A 17,749-nucleotide genomic window follows, 5' to 3' on the forward strand; every position below is an offset into this window, starting at 1 on the left:
GTTAACCTCGTCTACAAGTGAAATCAAAAGACATCCACTATATCACTTAAGCAAAATATTTTCATTGCATTTGAAAAATTGCTTCCATCAGTCACCAATGTCTAACTGACAATATATTTTCCTTCTGGTTTTTTTTTTTTTTTCAAACCTCAGGAAGTGGATTTACACAGAGTGAACAGTCAGGACAAGCTTGGCCTCACTGTCTGTTACAGAACAGATGATGAAGATGACATGGGTATTTATGTGAGTGAGGTAAGATTGAGCTCCCTTCTATAAGGTACCATTTGTATTTTCAGCTTCATGGTTGGGCAGTTAAGATATTTATCCTCTATTTGTACCATGCTGAATAAACAGCCAAAATGCAGTAATTGGAAGAAATCTAATTATTTTCCTTTTCTCCAAACTGAGTGCAGTCCTGCTCCCACTGAAGTCAAATTTCATTGTATTAACAATGTTCTATTTCAGATGATGCCTTCAGAGTATTTTCATATATTCCCCCTTTAATTTTTATTCTTGATTATTCCTGAAACAATATAAATTACAAAAAAACCCACATACTTTTATTTGCAAACACCTGGGGCCCGTTTCTCTCTCCTTATCCCTTTCCATGAAAAAAAGTAGCATTTTATACAGCAACATTTTTTCACCACGCAGAATCATTTCAAATTAATTGCACCAATTTGGGGAAAGAAACTCATAATTAAATCTAAAACCTTCCATTGAAATGCACCACCCAGGAAATAAGGGGAAGTGAATACTGAACTCCCAAACCTGCAGAGCACTCAGAATTCTCTTATTTTGCAGATTGATCCCAACAGCATCGCGGCGAAGGACGGGCGGCTGCGAGAAGGGGATCGCATTATCCAGGTACGTGTGGGAAATGCTCCAGGTATCCTAAACCCCAGAATTCTGGCGTCCTAAACCCCAGAACTCCAGTGTCCTAAACCCCAGAACTCCAGTGTCCTAAACCCCAGAACTCCAGTCTCCTAAACCCCAGAATTCCAGTGCCTAAACCCCAGAACTCCAGTGCCTAAACCCCAGAACTCCAGTGTCCTAAACCCCAGAACTCCAGTCTCCTAAACCCCAGAATTCCAGTGTCCTAAACCCCAGAACTCCAGTGTCCTAAGCCCCAGAACTCCAGTGTCCTAAACCCCAGAACTCCAGTGTCCTAAACCCCAGAATTCCAGTGTCCTAAACCCCAGAACTCCAGTCTCCTCAACCCCAGAACTCCAGTCTCCTAAACCCCAGAACTCCAGTCTCCTAAACCCCAGAATTCCAATGTCCTAAACCCCAGAACTCCAGTCTCCTAAACACCAGAATTCCAATGTCCTAAACCCCAGAATTCCAGTCTCCTAAACCCCAGAATTCCAATGTCCTAAACCCCAGAACTCCAGTCTCCTAAACACCAGAACTCCAGTCTCCTAAACCCCAGAATTCCAATGTCCTAAACCCCAGAACTCCAGTCTCCTAAACCCCAGAATTCCAATGTCCTAAACCCCAGAATTCCAGTCTCCTAAACTCCAGAATTCCAGTCTCCTAAACCCCAGAATTCCAGTCTCCTAAACCCCAGAACTCCAGTCTCCTAAACCCCAGAACTCCAGTCTCCTAAACCCCAGAATTCCAGTCTCCTAAACCCCAGAACTCCATCTCGTGCCCTCCTAACAAGGCTCTGCACCTGCCGTGCAGGGGGTGGAGCAGCATCACACATCCAGACCACCCCACCGGCCCAGCACTGCTCTGCCCAAGGCTGGGGATGTGTGTGTGGAGCCATCCAAGCATTTCCATGCACAGCAGCATCCAGGGGTCCCTATCAAAACCCTTCATGGTGCTGTTTTTTCTTTCAAGATCAATGGCATCGAGGTGCAGAACCGAGAGGAAGCTGTGGCACTCCTCTCCAGTGAGGAGAGCAAGAATATCTCCTTGCTTGTGGCAAGGCCAGAAATTCAGGTATGGTAGCAATAAAAAAATCCTAATGTGAGTCTTAATTAAAGCAGTTGCCGTTTTGTAGAAAGCAGTTCTTTCAAACTGTTTAACCTGTCTAAATCTACCACATCTGCCTAAAACCATATTTTACACTTTGATTGCACATACATATATATGGCATAAAATAATGGAATTCAGCAGTCAGGGTACTTACGTATATATTTTATATTAAAATTCAATTTCTAAGACATCTGGTGATTTATATGTACTGCAGTGCTATTACAAACACCAGTGCAAGGTATTATGAATGGTTTTGAGCCACAGTCTTGAAGAACATGCTGAACTCTAATTCCTGTAGCTATTGATTATTCATTCATTAAAACACCTATTATTTAGCCCTTCATACACAGTCTCTTAAAGTACTTGAATACTGTCAAGAAGTCCCCTGAGCTGTAATAAAAGGTTGAAGCAGATCCCTTTGTAGAGCAGGGATTAGCACAATAAAGGTGTTGAACAAACAGCCAGGAGCACCATTGTTTGATCTGTCTCTGCTCCTGGTGCTGGGAGAGCAGCCCGTGCAGTGCACCTGGAAACACAGGGTCAGGATCATCACTGTCCTCTTAGCCTGGATATTTCTCATCTTTCCCGTGGGGATAATTGAGAATGGGAGTAAAAACATCCTACAGACCCCAGCCAGATTTTCCTTCTGGTGTTTGATGCTGCCTCACAAGAGCTTTGGGCTCTGGAGTGTTTTTATATATCTTAATCAAATTGTGCACAAGCCAAAACTGCCCCAACTCTTACATGTATTTCTATGGATCAAAAGACTGAATTTTTTCATACATAGAGGGCTGTTGAAGATAAAACCCTGCTCTTGGAGATGGAGGCAGCTGTGGGAGGAGGTAGCCCAGTCAATACCCACACTTAGCACAAGGACAGGCTCCTTCCCAAGACACAGCAGCACTGTCACAGCAAGGAATCTCCTGAGATTTCCCAACCACTGTCTACAAAGAAAAGCAGTAATTTATGTCAGTCTTCATTCTTTTGACAATGATTGGTTTGTTTTTTCCCTCCCTTTTCACACAGCTGGATGAGGGATGGATGGATGATGACAGAAATGATTTTCTGGATGACTTGCACATGGACATGTTAGAGGAACAGCACCACCAGGCAATGCAATTTACTGCCAGCATGCTTCAGCAGGTACTGCCCTTCTGGTGTGCAGAGCTGTCAAACTTCCCACTGCACTCAATATTCAATATTGAGCTTGGCTGAATACACTTGGTGTCTCAAGTGACACTGAGATCAAGGCAAAAAAGAAAAAGGAATTTCTGTAAAATCAAGATATTACATGGCTATCCACAGCTTCAACTCAGGGACCAAGATGTTTTAAAATAGTACCTTTTGTGCTTTGCCCCTTACAGCAACATGATCACAGTTCTTGGAAATCTCTTATCACTGTGGTCACTGAGAGGAGTACTGGGTGTGTGGTGGGTAGAGCAGCAGAGAGCTGATTTACAGAATCTCCTACTTGATGTGCATGCACAGCCTGGAAACAGCCTCCCAAACCCTGGAAACCCAAATGGACAACTCAGGCAAATGACTGAAGTAAGATCCATACAAGGGGGAAAAGGCAAAGGAAAGGTTTTTACATTACAAATGCCACTTAGGGTCACAGATACAGGCTTATATTCTCCATCATTCTGCTATGATTAAAGCAGTTTCTCACTTTTTGCCTAGATTTTTTTTTTCCCTAAAGTTTTCTAGAACTCTGCATCCTCTGTGCCATCCCCGTGTTGTGAGGAGTCATGCTCTCACTTAGCCATTGAAGGACAACTGGATATTTTTGTGCACCCAAGTGGGAGTAGAAATATTTTGAAAATGTGACTTCTACCACTGCTGCTGCATAGGTGAAACTCAGACCTCAGGTTCTTCTGCAAAGGACATCCACAGCAGACTGAGGGCTTGGTCACCTTTTCTCTGAGTTCTTAATAATACTCTTTCCATATAAAACGCAGAAAGTGTAAAAAGTGACAGATTGGGAGAACTATTTAAAAATAAACACCTTGAAATGTTTCATGTGCTTGCAGTAATTTTTCTTTGTGTCCTGCTGTTTCTGTTGTTAGAAGAAGCACGAGGAGGATGGAGGCACCACAGACACAGCCACGATTTTGTCCAACCAGCACGAGAAGGACAGTGGCGTGGGGCGCACGGACGACAGCACTCGCAACGACGAGAGCTCCGAGCAGGAGAACAACGGGGACGATCACACCACCTCCTCCAACACCTTGGGGAGCCAGAAGAAGCTGACCTACAGCCACGACACCCTGGGAAGTGGGGACATGCAGTTCAGCAACGAGTCCTTCATCTCAGCTGACTGCACCGACGTCGACTTCCTCGGCATCCCCGTGGATGAGTGCGAGCGGTTCCGGGAGCTGCTGGAGCTGAAGTGCCAGGTGAAGTCTGCCAACCCCTACAGTCTGTACTACCACAACAGCAGCCTGGAGATGAGCAAAAGCGACCAAGAGAGCGTCGACAGAGAGCTGGAGATGCTCAACGAGGAGCTGCGCAACATCGAGCTGGAGTGCCTGAACATCGTGAGAGCGCACAAAATGCAGCAGCTGAAGGAGCAGTACCGGGAGCCCTGGATGCTGCACAACAGCGGCTTCCGAAACTACAACACCAGCATTGATGTCCGCAGGCACGAGCTGTCGGACATCACCGAGCTGCCCGAGAAGTCGGACAAGGACAGCTCGAGCGCCTACAACACGGGCGAGAGCTGCCGGAGCACGCCGCTGACGCTGGAGATCTCCCCCGACAATTCCCTGCGCAGAACGGCAGAAGGCATCAGCTGTCAAGGGAACGAGGGGGCAGCGGCCTATAATGCCTCCCAAAAGAGTTTGTGTGCCGGCTCAGAGAGCCATGAATCCAACCCTGGTAAGTGCCACGCCTCTGCTAAAGAGCCTGAGCCTGGCAAGCAGCTGGAGAGCAAGGAGAGGAAAGGCAGCGACGGCAGCAAAAGCCCCACTCATGGTCAGAAGCCTCTGGTGTCCCCCTACCACCACTCCCCCTACAAACACGCTCACATCCCTGCCCATGCCCAGCACTACCAGAGCTACATGCAGCTGATCCAGCAGAAATCCGCCGTGGAGTACGCACAGAGCCAGATGAGCCTGGTGAGTATGTGCAAGGACTTGGCCTCGGGCCAGAGCGAGCCCAGGATGGAGTGGAAGGTCAAGGTCAGGAGCGACGGGACGCGCTACATCACCAAGCGCCCGGTGAGGGACAGGCTGCTGAGGGAACGGGCCATCAAGATCAAGGAGGAGCGCAGCGGGATGACCACGGATGACGATGCCATCAGTGAGATGAAGATGGGCCGGTACTGGAGCAAGGAGGAGAGGAAGCAGCACTTGGTGAAAGCCAAGGAGCAGAGGAGGCGGCGGGAGTTCATGATGCAGAGCAGGTTAGAGTGCTTAAAGGAACAGCAAGGTGCAGAGGAGAAGAAGGAGATGAACATCATTGAACTGAGCCACAAAAAAATGATGAAGAAGAGAAATAAAAAAATATTTGACAATTGGATGACAATCCAAGAACTGCTAACCCACGGAACAAAGTCACCGGACGGCACGCGGGTGTACAATTCCTTCCTGTCAGTGACTACTGTATAATCAATCCCCAGTGCTAAATTATGTACATAAAACACTACCAGTGGGGTAGGAATCCATGCCTCGTTCAATGTGGCAAGATTTTTGTATATAAGATACAGTCACCGAGTTTATAGTTCAAATACTGAACTCTACAACCGTGGGTGCCAGGATCTCCATTCTGCAGTGGAGAGAAAGCTTGCCCATCTCCTTCAAAGGCAATATTAGCAGTGCTTTTTGGAGTACTGATTGTACTTTTTTACTTGTTACCTTTTACATGAAGTGTTTAAATATCAGAAATGTATTAACCATACTTACACAGGTAATTTGCTTAAACTATATTCATATTAAAAGGTACCCGTGCTTTTCTTTACCTAAAACAAAAAAAATGCAAGAAACCCACAAGAGCAACTGCACATATGTATTTTTGTTTGTGAAACCATTTTTTGTGATATTATTTTGCTGTTGTTCACTTCTACACAGAGTGCTGTTTATCAATACTTAGCTCAAGGTTTAAACTCAGAATCATTCTCTTGTAATATTTAACATTTATCAAACAGCAGTTTTTAGAGTTATGCTCAACATTTAAACATTTTTCTCTTTAAGGTTTCTGAAAGAAGTATAGAGGTTTCATCTGAAAAGCCTGAGGCAAAGTACACTATTATGCAGCTTTAAAGGATTTTAAAGCATGTTTGCAAATGTTGCAACCTATTGAAGAAACGTGCATGTACAGCTAATTTGTTTATATAAGACAGTTTGTGGAATTTGAAAAGCCCATGGTAGTAACTGTTTGCTTTATAGATTTGAATGTATTGAATTATAAAAGCAGTTTCATGAAATCATCATTAGCTACAAACGTTAACAAGTAAAATGAAGTAAAATAAATTATTGTTTTATATTTCAAACTACTTTAAATTCTTTTTATTCCCTTCTGGTTTCACCACCTAGAATATAATTTTATGGAGCTCCTGTGTTGCAGAAATGCCTGGACAGCCACTGGAGCCAAACATGAGGGAATAATTGGCATCCTACTTTGGGGGGAACTTGGATTGAGGTTTTCTTGAGGGAAGAGACAAGGGAGAAGCACAAGGAATATCAAGAGTAAAATCAAGCAATGCTTATCTTCAGCTCACAAGCTATTTAAGGTGACTTGTAAGAAAGAAATAGAACTTCTGCTCTCCTGTTTTGCTTTGGTTTGTGGTCTTTTAGTGGTGTATAAACCCCACCTACAGCCTTCAGTGAGGGTTTGCATTAAAACCAGAAAATATATAAATTAAAGTATATAAAAACTAAAGCAAATAAATATACATATTAAAGGAGATGGTGAAAAAAAATAACTGAGATGTCAACAAGGTATGACATTCCTTTCTGTGTTTTTCATTTCTGATTAAGACTTTATATATAAACTGGAATATTCTGCTGGATTAAGTGATATAGACTCATTATGAGTAGTTCCCAGATTCTCCATCCCCTCTCCCTTTTTCCTTGAGAACTTGCTCTCAAACCTTCCATGTTTTCCTTCTGGACTTTTCTGTCATAACTCAAATGAGCAAAAATTGCAATCTTAGTGATAGAAGTGCAAAACTGGAAGGGGAGAGATTAACAGCTTCTAGTGCCTATTTTGTCTGTCATGGAGAAGCAAACAACAGCTTTGTCCAGGTTTTTTCCTGCTTCCTCTGTGGACTAGCACTTAATTCCATGCAACGTGTCTGCCACACTCCACAGTGAACTTCTATATACCTGGAAATGCCCCTTCAGCCTGTGTAATCAGGCACTCTTGTCAATAAGCCTCTGCAAATTTATCTTCAAACTGTATTTTCCTTGAGGATAAAGAGCTGGTCCTACTGCAGTCTGTGGAAGGTTTCTCTGTTGACTTTGATGGAGCTGGGGTTTCACCTGACACGCACCAGCTGTTACCATCAGTGGTGGTACAGTGGGAAAACCACCAGATTTTCACACACTGCTGTCAGTGTAAGACATTTTCCAGCTCTGTCTCAAATCTGCTCCAGCCTGAGTTCATTTTCTGTTCATCCCAGCTGCAGGTGTGAGAGCCACAGCAAAATACTGCCCCTCCTCAAGCCCACACACTCAGATGTACAGAGCTGTGATTAGTGTGGAATAACCATCCCTAAACCAGGCATGGAAAGACAGCTAAGCCACCTTTAGTCTGCCTGGAAATATTAGAGTAAGATTTGAAATGTTTTAATTAGGAATAATTATTATCAAGCTGCTCCTCATAAGAACAGACTCCTTTGGAATAACCTGGCATGCAGTGGTTCCTTTGGGCACCAGTGACATCCGTGCTGAGCATTTTGTGCATTGGGTAGCAGCAGGAATATGTTTGGGAATTCAGTGTGATATGTAGGAATTACAGCAAAGCAGCCACAGTATAAAATTTACATTCATTAAGATGCTGAAATAAAATTATTGTCCAAGGATTACTCTCACACCTTTGAGTTTTTTCCCTGCTGAACACTTGTTATTTTGGACAGTTAAAAATCACCTCTCTCCTTTAGCACTAGAATTTATTAATTAGCATCAGTTCACAGAATCCATCCATTATCCTGGAAACCTGAAAAGCTTTGCAAACTGCAGATTTTCCTTTTCCTTTTTCAGTTGTCATCCCACTTCTCATTGCCCTATCAAAGTACTTAATGAGGTGTTGAAAAGGGAGATTTGGGCTCTTTTTATTGCTTGCAAGGAAACATTGGCAATTACCATAACATTAATCCAAACCTGACATTACAGAGCAATGAATCCAGCTAAAAGCAGCTTTGGATACCCAAGAGGAAATATTTCATCCAACAGTTTTTCTAAAAATGACATTGTAGTACATACCCCAGTGCTTAAGAGATAACTCTGGAAATTGTTCTGTTATCTAAAGGACCTCTCACACAGGAAATCTCCAGGCAGCAGCAGAGGTTTTGTCCCCTGGGTTGCCACAGGCTGTACCCAAAACCCAACACCCTCCACCACAGCCACCCTCCTGTGGGATAACGTGGTGGGTTGGTCCTGGCTGGACACAACTTCAGCTCCAGAGTCCTGCAGGGATCAGCAGTGGGAGATGTGCTCCTTCCACTGGGAATGCCCATTCCAAGTGGTTTTTGAAGTCTGTTTAAACCTGGAAGTACAAAACTTCATATCCAGCTTCCTCCTCCACCACTTTACTGAGCATCATCTCAAGCCTGAGTGCAAAACTATCCCAGAATAATAAATCTGCAGGGAGAGATCCTAAATGCACAAAGAGGGAACAAGGAATTGCCAAGCTGAGGGGTTTAACCAGGATGTGTGTGTGCAGCTCCTGGGGGTTCTCCCACAGCCTTGCACATTCCTGCTGCTGCCCAGGCTGTCCCCATCCCTCCAGAGGTGACAAGGGGACACCCTGGGTACAGGTTGGTGCAGAATTTGTCAGGTTCTCTGCACTGCAAACCGGCTCTGTGTCAAACCGGGGTCAGCTTCCCTGAACTGCAGGCGTCTCCCAGATGTAAAAATCTATAAAAATGTAAAATACTTATTTGCAAATAGGGTTTAAAGCGGCATGGAATCGCCCGGTTTAGATGTGCACTGAAATGGGAAAGCCCTGAACCAAACCTAACAGCATTTTTTTGTAAATTAAGAGAACTTGCACAGTAGGGATGGCAAATAAAATGAGGTAAGACTACATATTGCCTAGGGACTACTGGTTGGAGAACTAATTAGGATTATAAACTGAAAGTATGTAAATTAACCAAATATAATTATCTGCTAGTGGCCTTTGGAAATAGGTTACCGGATACTTGTTAGCAAAATTGTTCAAATGCCTGGAAGCCATACAAAGCAAGCCATAAGCAATTTAAATTCCTCTCTTTGTTTTATTTTCAATTGTTTTAAAGCAATTTTTGTATTAAGAATTTATTGGAACATAAACTAATTAGAAAACTCAAAAACCAAAAGTGAGACAGAGACTGACACAGCAGATGCTGTACCTCCATCCCAAGGCCCTTGGCTTTACTGGATGTAAATTGTTTGATGTGACAAAATAGCAAAGATCCTGCTTGGGGTTTCATCAGAACAGCTCTGTGAGCTCCCAGCCACTGGAGAAGCTGAGGGTGGTGGAGGCAGTGGTATGTATTTAACATTATAGAACAGAAGGGGTCACAAAGAAAGGGGAGCTGGGCTGATTTCACGCTGAAGCATGAGGGCTTTAATGCACAGCCTGCCACAAAGCTCACTTATGTGAGCTGAACCACTCCAAGCAGTCCCAGAGGATTTGAAACACTCTATTAACTTACACAGTTAATTACCCTGCACTGTGCCAGAAGTATCTGAAGGGACAGCCCATCACAGCACAACTGCATTTCCTGCTGCTCACCACACCTCCCACAGACCTTCTAATGGTCACTGCTTGAAAAAAACCCATCCTGCAGCCCTGCTAAAGCACTGCCACCCCAAACTGTGCCCTCCTCCAGGAGCTCCAGGGATCCGTGCCCGAGCTCCTGCTGCAAAATGAATTGTGCAGCTGCTGCAGGACTGACCTTGAAGTGGGTTCACACTCAGCAAGCACTGCCCAGTGTTCTTGGGTCTGAAGCTTCTTGCTGGAATCCTAAAATACCCAAAAACACAAGAAACATCCTCGTTCCTACAGCATAACAAATGCAGTTGCCTACTCTGAGAACTCAGCAGAGAACAAAACCCAAAATTAATTTAAAAGCCACGTGTCTATTCTACTGGAGTCAATCTGCCAGTTTTTAATGCTGGGAATTAAAAGTTTACGTGATTTCTTTTACCTAAATTAGTACATCAGCGTTGTGGATCTAAGTGCATAACTGCAATGCTTTTTACTGATCAAAATGAGAACAAAGTTCTACCAGTTTCCTATGAACAACTGTCATCCTCTGACACAGAATGCTGCTTACAGGAGATTTAATCAAATCAATTAATAATGACTTGGCAACAATGCTCCAATTAGGGTTTTAATTTACAAAAGTATAATGCCAATAGCATAAAGAAAAAAAAATCAGTGGAGCCAAATCAGCGGAGCCGGTGCCCAAATCAACATCTGGGCTGATATTATTTCTCCATTCTATGAAAAATCAAAGTTTAAAAAGATAACTACATTTTTTCCAAAATCTTCTTCAATCACCTCTAAGAACCATCGAGTTAAAGCAAGCCCAAACAGCTCACTCCTTGCTGCCAGCAGATCATGTTGGCTTTAGGTCACACTTCTTGCACCCAACTTGCATCTCTCTCCCCCTCCTGGGAAAACAGAGCCAGCTAAGCCAGAACAGGATCAGAAAGAATAATCCCCACAGTCTCCCGGAGCTGGGTGTGGGCCCAGCTATGACTGGGGATCAATTACATGTGCAGGAAATTACAAATGTGACACACAGAACAAGCGCCAAGTCTGGCTCCGCTTATGTGTTTTGATTTTGTGTTTAGTTCTTCAGGACCAAAAAAGGACTTAGTCCATCTCGCTCACAATATGAGAAGCCCATAATATCCCCAAAGGACTGAAAATGTCTTCATTTCCACAGCATGAAAAGATTAAATGGCTTGCTCTGGAAGGCAGGCAGGAGATTCTATAATAAAGCAAAGCCTAAAGAATGGCACTTGCCCAGCAACAGGGGTTGGGCTCAAACTGCTGACAAATCCCAAATTTCACAAGTGCAAAGCGGCACCACAGCTTGTGTGGCTGGCTCGGGGACTGCTCCTCTGGCCAGGACACAACACTTGGGCTGTCCTTTCCAATCAGTTTGCCAGTGAGGAGCTTTAAAGGTAATTTCTTTGACAATCCATCCTTTTTATGTGAAGCAACTGCAGGACCGTGCTATAGGGAGTCCCATTAGCTGAGAATAAGAACTTCTCTGTAAAAGTGAACTTCTGGTGACCTTCCCTCAAAGAAAATACTTTATCATACTGGAGTGTGGCCTCCCAGGTGTCGTGGCGAGGCTCCATTGTCCCGATTAGGAGAGCTAGCTTTGATTTTCCATAATCCATCCTCAGGCTTAGCTGGGCTTTGTTAGCTTTGAATGCCATAAACAAAGGCTCCCCAAAAGGCAAATCCAGCTATAACTGTTTAATAAAAGTAAATCAAAAGGCTGCAAATTGAAGGCACCCGAGGTTTGTGAAATTGCTGCTTTGCTCCAGTTCAGTGTAAGCACCCAAAATTTATATTCCTTAGGGCTCAAGGGATCAGCCCAAATAAAAGCCGTAAGGTCACATCCAAATAATTTCCACAAGAAACATGACTTGTTTACACCATAAAATCCAGCAAACACAGATGCAAAATGTAACAAAACACAAAAGCAAACTTACAAAGCTGTTCCAGAAACACCTGTCTGCTCTGCTGTATTTGAACTCACAAGCTGCTTATTGTTTGGTAATGAACTGATGAGCCTTTCTCAGTATTTCCATTCCAAAGTCATGAGAAATTGTCTCTAGTGAGGAAAGACTGAGCCTTTACATACCTACAACTACAGAGCTTTCTCCTGTGTCAGTGTTTTCCAATGAGGCTGAGAGGTTCTGATTCATTTATTCTTTCCAGGAGTCTTCGTAGGCATCCCTGCACATCTTCATTAGCGAGTAATTGAGGCTGGGAGGGACCTCTGGAGATCCTCTGGCCCCATTCACCACTCAAACATGGCATTAGGGAGGATTGTAAAACACAAAATAAACAAACAAGGTGCTGCAGGACGAAGCTTCAAGGCAAATCCCAAAGGGACAATGAACCAGACACTAAAAGGGGTTTAACAGTTTCAACACAGGCTCTCTCTCCTCCACAAGCATTTTCTGCCAGGCACTACAGCATGTCCTTCACATCCTGCTCTTGCAGGGCTTTTCATTTAGGATCCCCAATGCCAGATTTCCTAAATGTGACAGAGGCTCAGGTTTTAGCCAGGTGACCTGAGTGGCCCTTGACACGTGGGACGGGGCAGTGGCTGCATGAACAGAGTCCTTTGGGTCCCAGGGCTGCTAAGGAGCAGTGACATCCCTGTCCCCTCTGGTGACCCAAGCACAGCTGGTCCATGAGGTCAGGAATGGGAACAAGGCTCAAACTTTACCCTGCAAAAAGGTTGTAGCACAGCCCTAAAAGTGGTCAGGTGTGAGAAGAGAAGCAGCTGTACCAGGCTCACTCTCGATGCACCAGATTTGGAAGGTGGTTTTGTATTTGCCCCCTTAAAATCCCTGCCCTGGGAGCAGCACACACCCCACGCCCAGAGGATGCAGAAGGTTCTGCTCCTTCAGGCATGTGCACAACAGCATCCTTTGAATTATTCAGGCTGGGAAAAAGTCACATTATTAAACAAAAAGTAATAACTACCACACAACACATCTGCCTGTATTTGCAAGTCACACATGTGCCAGCTCTTCTCCTTCCTGAGTCCCAGGGCAGTTTCTAAGTCCTTTGTCTGAGCATAAATGACACCAGTCCTGCAGTGGAAGCTTTGCTTGATGCTCTGAGAGAAGGAGCCAGCCTTGAAGAAAAGTAGCTTCACTCATCAGCATTAATAGCTCATATATCAAACACTCACAAGGAAGGAACACCAAAGCTAGCAAACCCTCTCGCCCTGTTTTACAGTAATGCAGCATCTGTCGCTTTCAAAACTAAGTCAGAATAAATGTGGCAATTTCATTTGCCTGCATGTGGCTGTTGATGAGCATGGAGAAATATTTCCAGATTAAATGGGTGAACATCCATGTGGCTAAAGTAGTACAAATAGGGCCAGGCACAGCTGGTACTTTGTCTCCTGACATGGAGATTAGTGCCATCAGCAGGGGCACAGGAGCCCAAAATGCAGTAATTCTGCTAAATAACAAGTGCCTGCCAAGGAGATTGTGTATTCCCAGCACAGCCCTAAAGCTCAAGTCATCACCAACATCTGAGGCAGCAAGGGTGCCTTAACAGCTCAGTTTGGGTTTTCATCTTCTCCAGATTTGCAGGAGGGGACCTGCTCCTGGCTGGGGCTGCCCATGTGCCACCCCACAAAGAGCAGCAACAGGCCCCAGCAAAGGACTCAGAATATTCCCTAAAACTCTGCCAGCAGCCCCTCGAACATCTCTCCCCCTCTCTCACTTTCCTGCCTGATCAGTTTGGTAGACAACAACCATTTGTTTAAAAAAAACAGGAACACAGAGTTACAAGCTCAGAGACCAAGCATATCACTCATCTGAAAAAGTACTAAAATATTTTTTTTTAAATCCATTTGGATCAAATTGTGAATTTTCACTCAAGCAGCACTCACTAGTAATCAAGTTTCTCCACCCCTATGAAGGAATGCAAAACAATATGTTGTTTATAGAAAATTGTGGGAGAAAGTTTTCTAACAGAATGTAAACTCAGAAGGCTTTAGAGAATCTTAAGAATCAGGGTGACACAGAGTTCCACCTGGCACCAAACTGTTCATTGCCAGAACTCGTGAGGGCTAGCCCAGGCTACAGCACTGTTCTGTAGATGGTTCCAGAAGCATCTCCTGAACAGCATGGGCAGAGGGGAAAGAAATTGCATGAATCTGGGGTTTGCCCCAGGACAAATACAAACGGACCCCACAGGCAGGGACAGTCCTGAGGTGCTGGTTCAGGTGAGGAAGCAGCAAATGCACGTAAAAGGGAGATGGGAAATGCAGCCACTCCTGGTTCCTCGCTGGGGGTTACTGCAAGCGTTTAGCAGCTTACTGCTAAATGTAAGATATATAAATGTAAGAATATAAATGTAAGAATAACACCTTACTGGAAAGAGAAATCAAATTTTTTCTAAAGCTGCTAAATGTGCTGCTGCTGCTTTGGAGAGAAATACAATTAGATTTGTATAAAGACTTTTTTTTTTTTTTTAAGGGTGTTTTATTTTATCTGGTAGTCAAATGAAATATTAGAGGCTGAAATAAATCCTAAAATTTTCTGACACAGAATTATGCTATTTAAGGATTAGCCTGGATTATTTGCAGAAATCTGGGAAAACCCAGCAAAAGTAAGTCTTTTCCAACAGCTGACTGGTTCTGAAGGGGTAGACAGGAAAGAGCATTGGTACTCTTTGTAAATTTATATACTGAAATACAGTGTGCAAACAGAAATTTAAATACAGAGTATGAAATGCTTGGGAGCCCTCAGAAGCTGGTTCAGAGCTCACCAGAGGCAGTGGGGTGTTGATTAGGCCTCTGTGAAGGAGGATCCTTCTCACCATGCCTGTCAGAACCTGGCAATGCTACAAGAGCCAGCACAGCTCAGACCAGATCAGAATTTGATCTAGAATGTCTAGATAATGCTGGTTATTTCAAACTGAAGGAAGCCAGACATCCTCTACCAGAAGATGAATGATTTATATCCATGAAGTCACCACCTCAGTCATGCCCATCCTGACAAGTCTCAACCAAGGCTTTGTCTGCTTATTGGCCATCTTTAAAGGATGAGTTGGTTCCACCAGTTCATTGTCTGGGAAAGAAGCCAAAGTATTGACAGCAAAGAGTCCTCCCAGTGCTGATGGAGCTCATGGGTAGGGCCCCACTGGGGGAATTTGCCAGGCAAAACCCAACACAGAGAAGGAAAAAGCTTCTCTGCAAAGATTTTCCATTGGAGAAAATCTCAATTTTCCTCCTAAATATGTGACCCAGGGGTTCTTTCCAGTCAGAACTGGGCTGGGCATCACCATGGCAGCTGCGAGCACAGCCTCGAGTCCTCTCTGCTCTAACTCCTATTCAAGGCACTGCTTTTGCAGGAACAAAAAATAGGAAAACACCTTTTGCACAGGAAAAGGCTTTCTTTGCTCTGTACTGTTGGTCCATCCCAAACAAGGAAGGAAACGAAGAGAAGGAAAAGAAGGAAAGGAAGGAAAGATTATGGGACTGCTGTTATGTGACCAGGGAGAAAATGACCAGTTCTTCCTAATAGCTGATCTCAGTCTGTGAGGGTTTCCTAATAGCTGATCTTAGTCTGTGAGGGTTTTTTTTTTTTGCTTTTATGACTCTCTGTCTGCTTCGTGCCAGTGTGAGCTGCAAACCATAACTTTAATAGCTTCAACCAAAGAGTTATGATAATATCAGACACTGTGGATGATGAGCAAATAACAGCAAAAATGTAATGAAAGATATATATTTATGTCCTTGCTATTAAACCCAAAGCTATAAACATTGACAGCCCTAAGAGTAGCAGTTTCTATTGTCATTGATTAATGCCTTGTTTTGAAGAACAAGGAGAAGGTTAAACCAAGAAAGAAACAAAGAGAATTCTTTCTTTGCTTCTCTCAATCTGAAAAATTGGCTATTTTAGGTGCATTCCTGAAACATTTTCATAGAAGGCAAAATGCCCTGCAGTGGAAATGCAGTCAGAAAGATGTTCCAGGGCCTTTGAATCACAGCACAATGCACATGTTAAAGCACTAATTAACAAGGAGTGTGCTCACTAATGTGCACATTTCACATTTGTTCTTGGGCACTCTCCATTAGCATAACTCTCAGCTGACAGGGCAGCCATAACACCCTCCACTGCAAAACAGTATTTCTTTAACTCTTCAACAACTATCACCTCAAAGATTTTCAGGACAGTCAGCCCAGGCAAATCAATGCAAAAACTTGGTAATTAATTTAAAACTGATGCAAAAGAAATCTTCTGCCCATAATGGCAACAGGATTGCAGATGATGGCTCAAAACTTAGAAGACTCTTCCATGTCTGCCCCAACCTAGAAGACAAAGGCTCTGCACCTGGCTCCATCCTGGGTATTGTTTTCCCACCTGGCTCTGGGATTCTGTTTATCCCCACAGATGGTTCTGAATGGAAAAATAAGGTCACAGGCTCTGAATAAGGCTCTGAACCAACCTCCTCCAACCCCACAAAGAAGTTTCATTTATGCTGTTCCTCCTCTGATGAAACCTTCATACCAAACATTTGCACAATTCTCCCCTCCAGCGCTGCTCCCCCTCTCCTCAGCTCCTCTCATAACCTCCTCTCTTTGGCATCAAACACACCTGATAACCACACAGGAAATCCAGAACTGCATCCTCTTGAGAGTTCCAGCACTAAAGAGCCTAGAGGTTCTCTTTTTAATCATTTTAGATTAAAAAAAAAAAAAAAAAATAAAAGACAGAAAGGAAAGACTTAACTGAAGCTGTAGAGGATGGCAAGTCTGAGACCCACCCAGTGCAAAGGTGAGTCTGTGCAATTTCCTGGGACCCACACTCCTAAAACACAGACTGGCACAGCCTCAGTGTTACACACAGCACGTTTTAGGGGCAATTCTTCACTCCTCCTGCCAACCCACTGACCCTTCCACCCTAAAAAAGGCACCAGCTCTTCCCTCTGTTGCCATTCCCCTTCTCCAGCCCCAAGTCCCTCCCTTCAAGTGAGGCAAAGCCCCCTTGACACAACTCATTGCTCTTTCCCAGACAGCACCCCGAGCATCAGCCTGACTCACTGCAATCCCATAAGTTCTCTCAATGCTTGTTCTAAAGAGATTTTAAAAAATTATTTCATTTTCCTACACAGGCAAAGGTTGAAAAGGCAACATTTTTTGTGAAAAATACTCATTTTTCCTCCGCTGAAAGGAAGGTTATTTTTCCTCAACACCAGAAACGCTCAAAGTGCAACACTGCTGGAAATTGTTATTTATGTGCACTATTCTTACCCTGGGAGCAAAGATGCCCAGTCCTGTGCACCTCCACCTTGGCATTGTGCTGCTCCTTAAGGGAACTGGCTGATGCTTTCTCCTTTCTTTTCTCGTTTTTAATAACCTGGATGTTATTATTGCTGCTGTTGTTGCTAAAGAGCTCTAGGGGGAGATGTGAAAATAGTCTGGTCCCTCGTGTAATGCCTGAAATCAAAGCAGAATACATCAGGCTGACACTGCCTGCCTGTTATTGCCTTAAAGCTTGTTATTAAAAACAAACAAAAACAATTGCTGCGCCACCCTGTGTTCCACCTCCCCAGAACAGAAGGGAAATTTAGTGGTGAAAGACACACAGGCTGTAGGATTCCTTTAGAGAGATTCCAGCCAGCCAAACTCACCGTGTGCTTTTATATCCCAACTTCCCTGGGAGAAAGGAAATGTGGAGAGTGCCCAGGCCAAGGGAATCCCACTCACTCACACAGTTCTTGTGGGCACTGTTGGCCCTGGAGAAAGGTGCATCACTGAAGAATTAATACATAACATCCTCAGGAAATGTGCAAATGCATTCTTTCACTGTAACTGTTAGAAAATAATTAATTCTGAGCTCTG

General features: G+C 43.9%; 1 protein-coding gene across 2 annotated transcripts in view; it reads left to right on the forward strand.

Annotated features, from left to right (window-relative positions):
- The window catches only part of PDZRN3 (PDZ domain containing ring finger 3), a 131,189-nt gene extending 124,717 nt beyond the window's left edge, over positions 1-6,472 (forward strand). For both annotated transcript variants that reach the window (XM_030283032.4, XM_030283033.4), the window contains 5 exons: positions 154-252; positions 805-867; positions 1,846-1,947; positions 3,010-3,126; positions 4,050-6,472. In XM_030283032.4, the coding sequence (XP_030138892.4) occupies positions 154-252; positions 805-867; positions 1,846-1,947; positions 3,010-3,126; positions 4,050-5,591 (1,923 nt within the window). In that variant the 3' untranslated portion in view covers positions 5,592-6,472. The remainder of the gene's footprint in view (positions 1-153; positions 253-804; positions 868-1,845; positions 1,948-3,009; positions 3,127-4,049) is intronic.
- Positions 6,473-17,749: the final 11,277 nt, after the last annotated feature.

This window comes from Taeniopygia guttata, chromosome 12, assembly GCF_048771995.1.
Source record: "Taeniopygia guttata chromosome 12, bTaeGut7.mat, whole genome shotgun sequence".
In the NCBI taxonomy this organism is placed as follows: Eukaryota; Metazoa; Chordata; class Aves; order Passeriformes; family Estrildidae; genus Taeniopygia; species Taeniopygia guttata.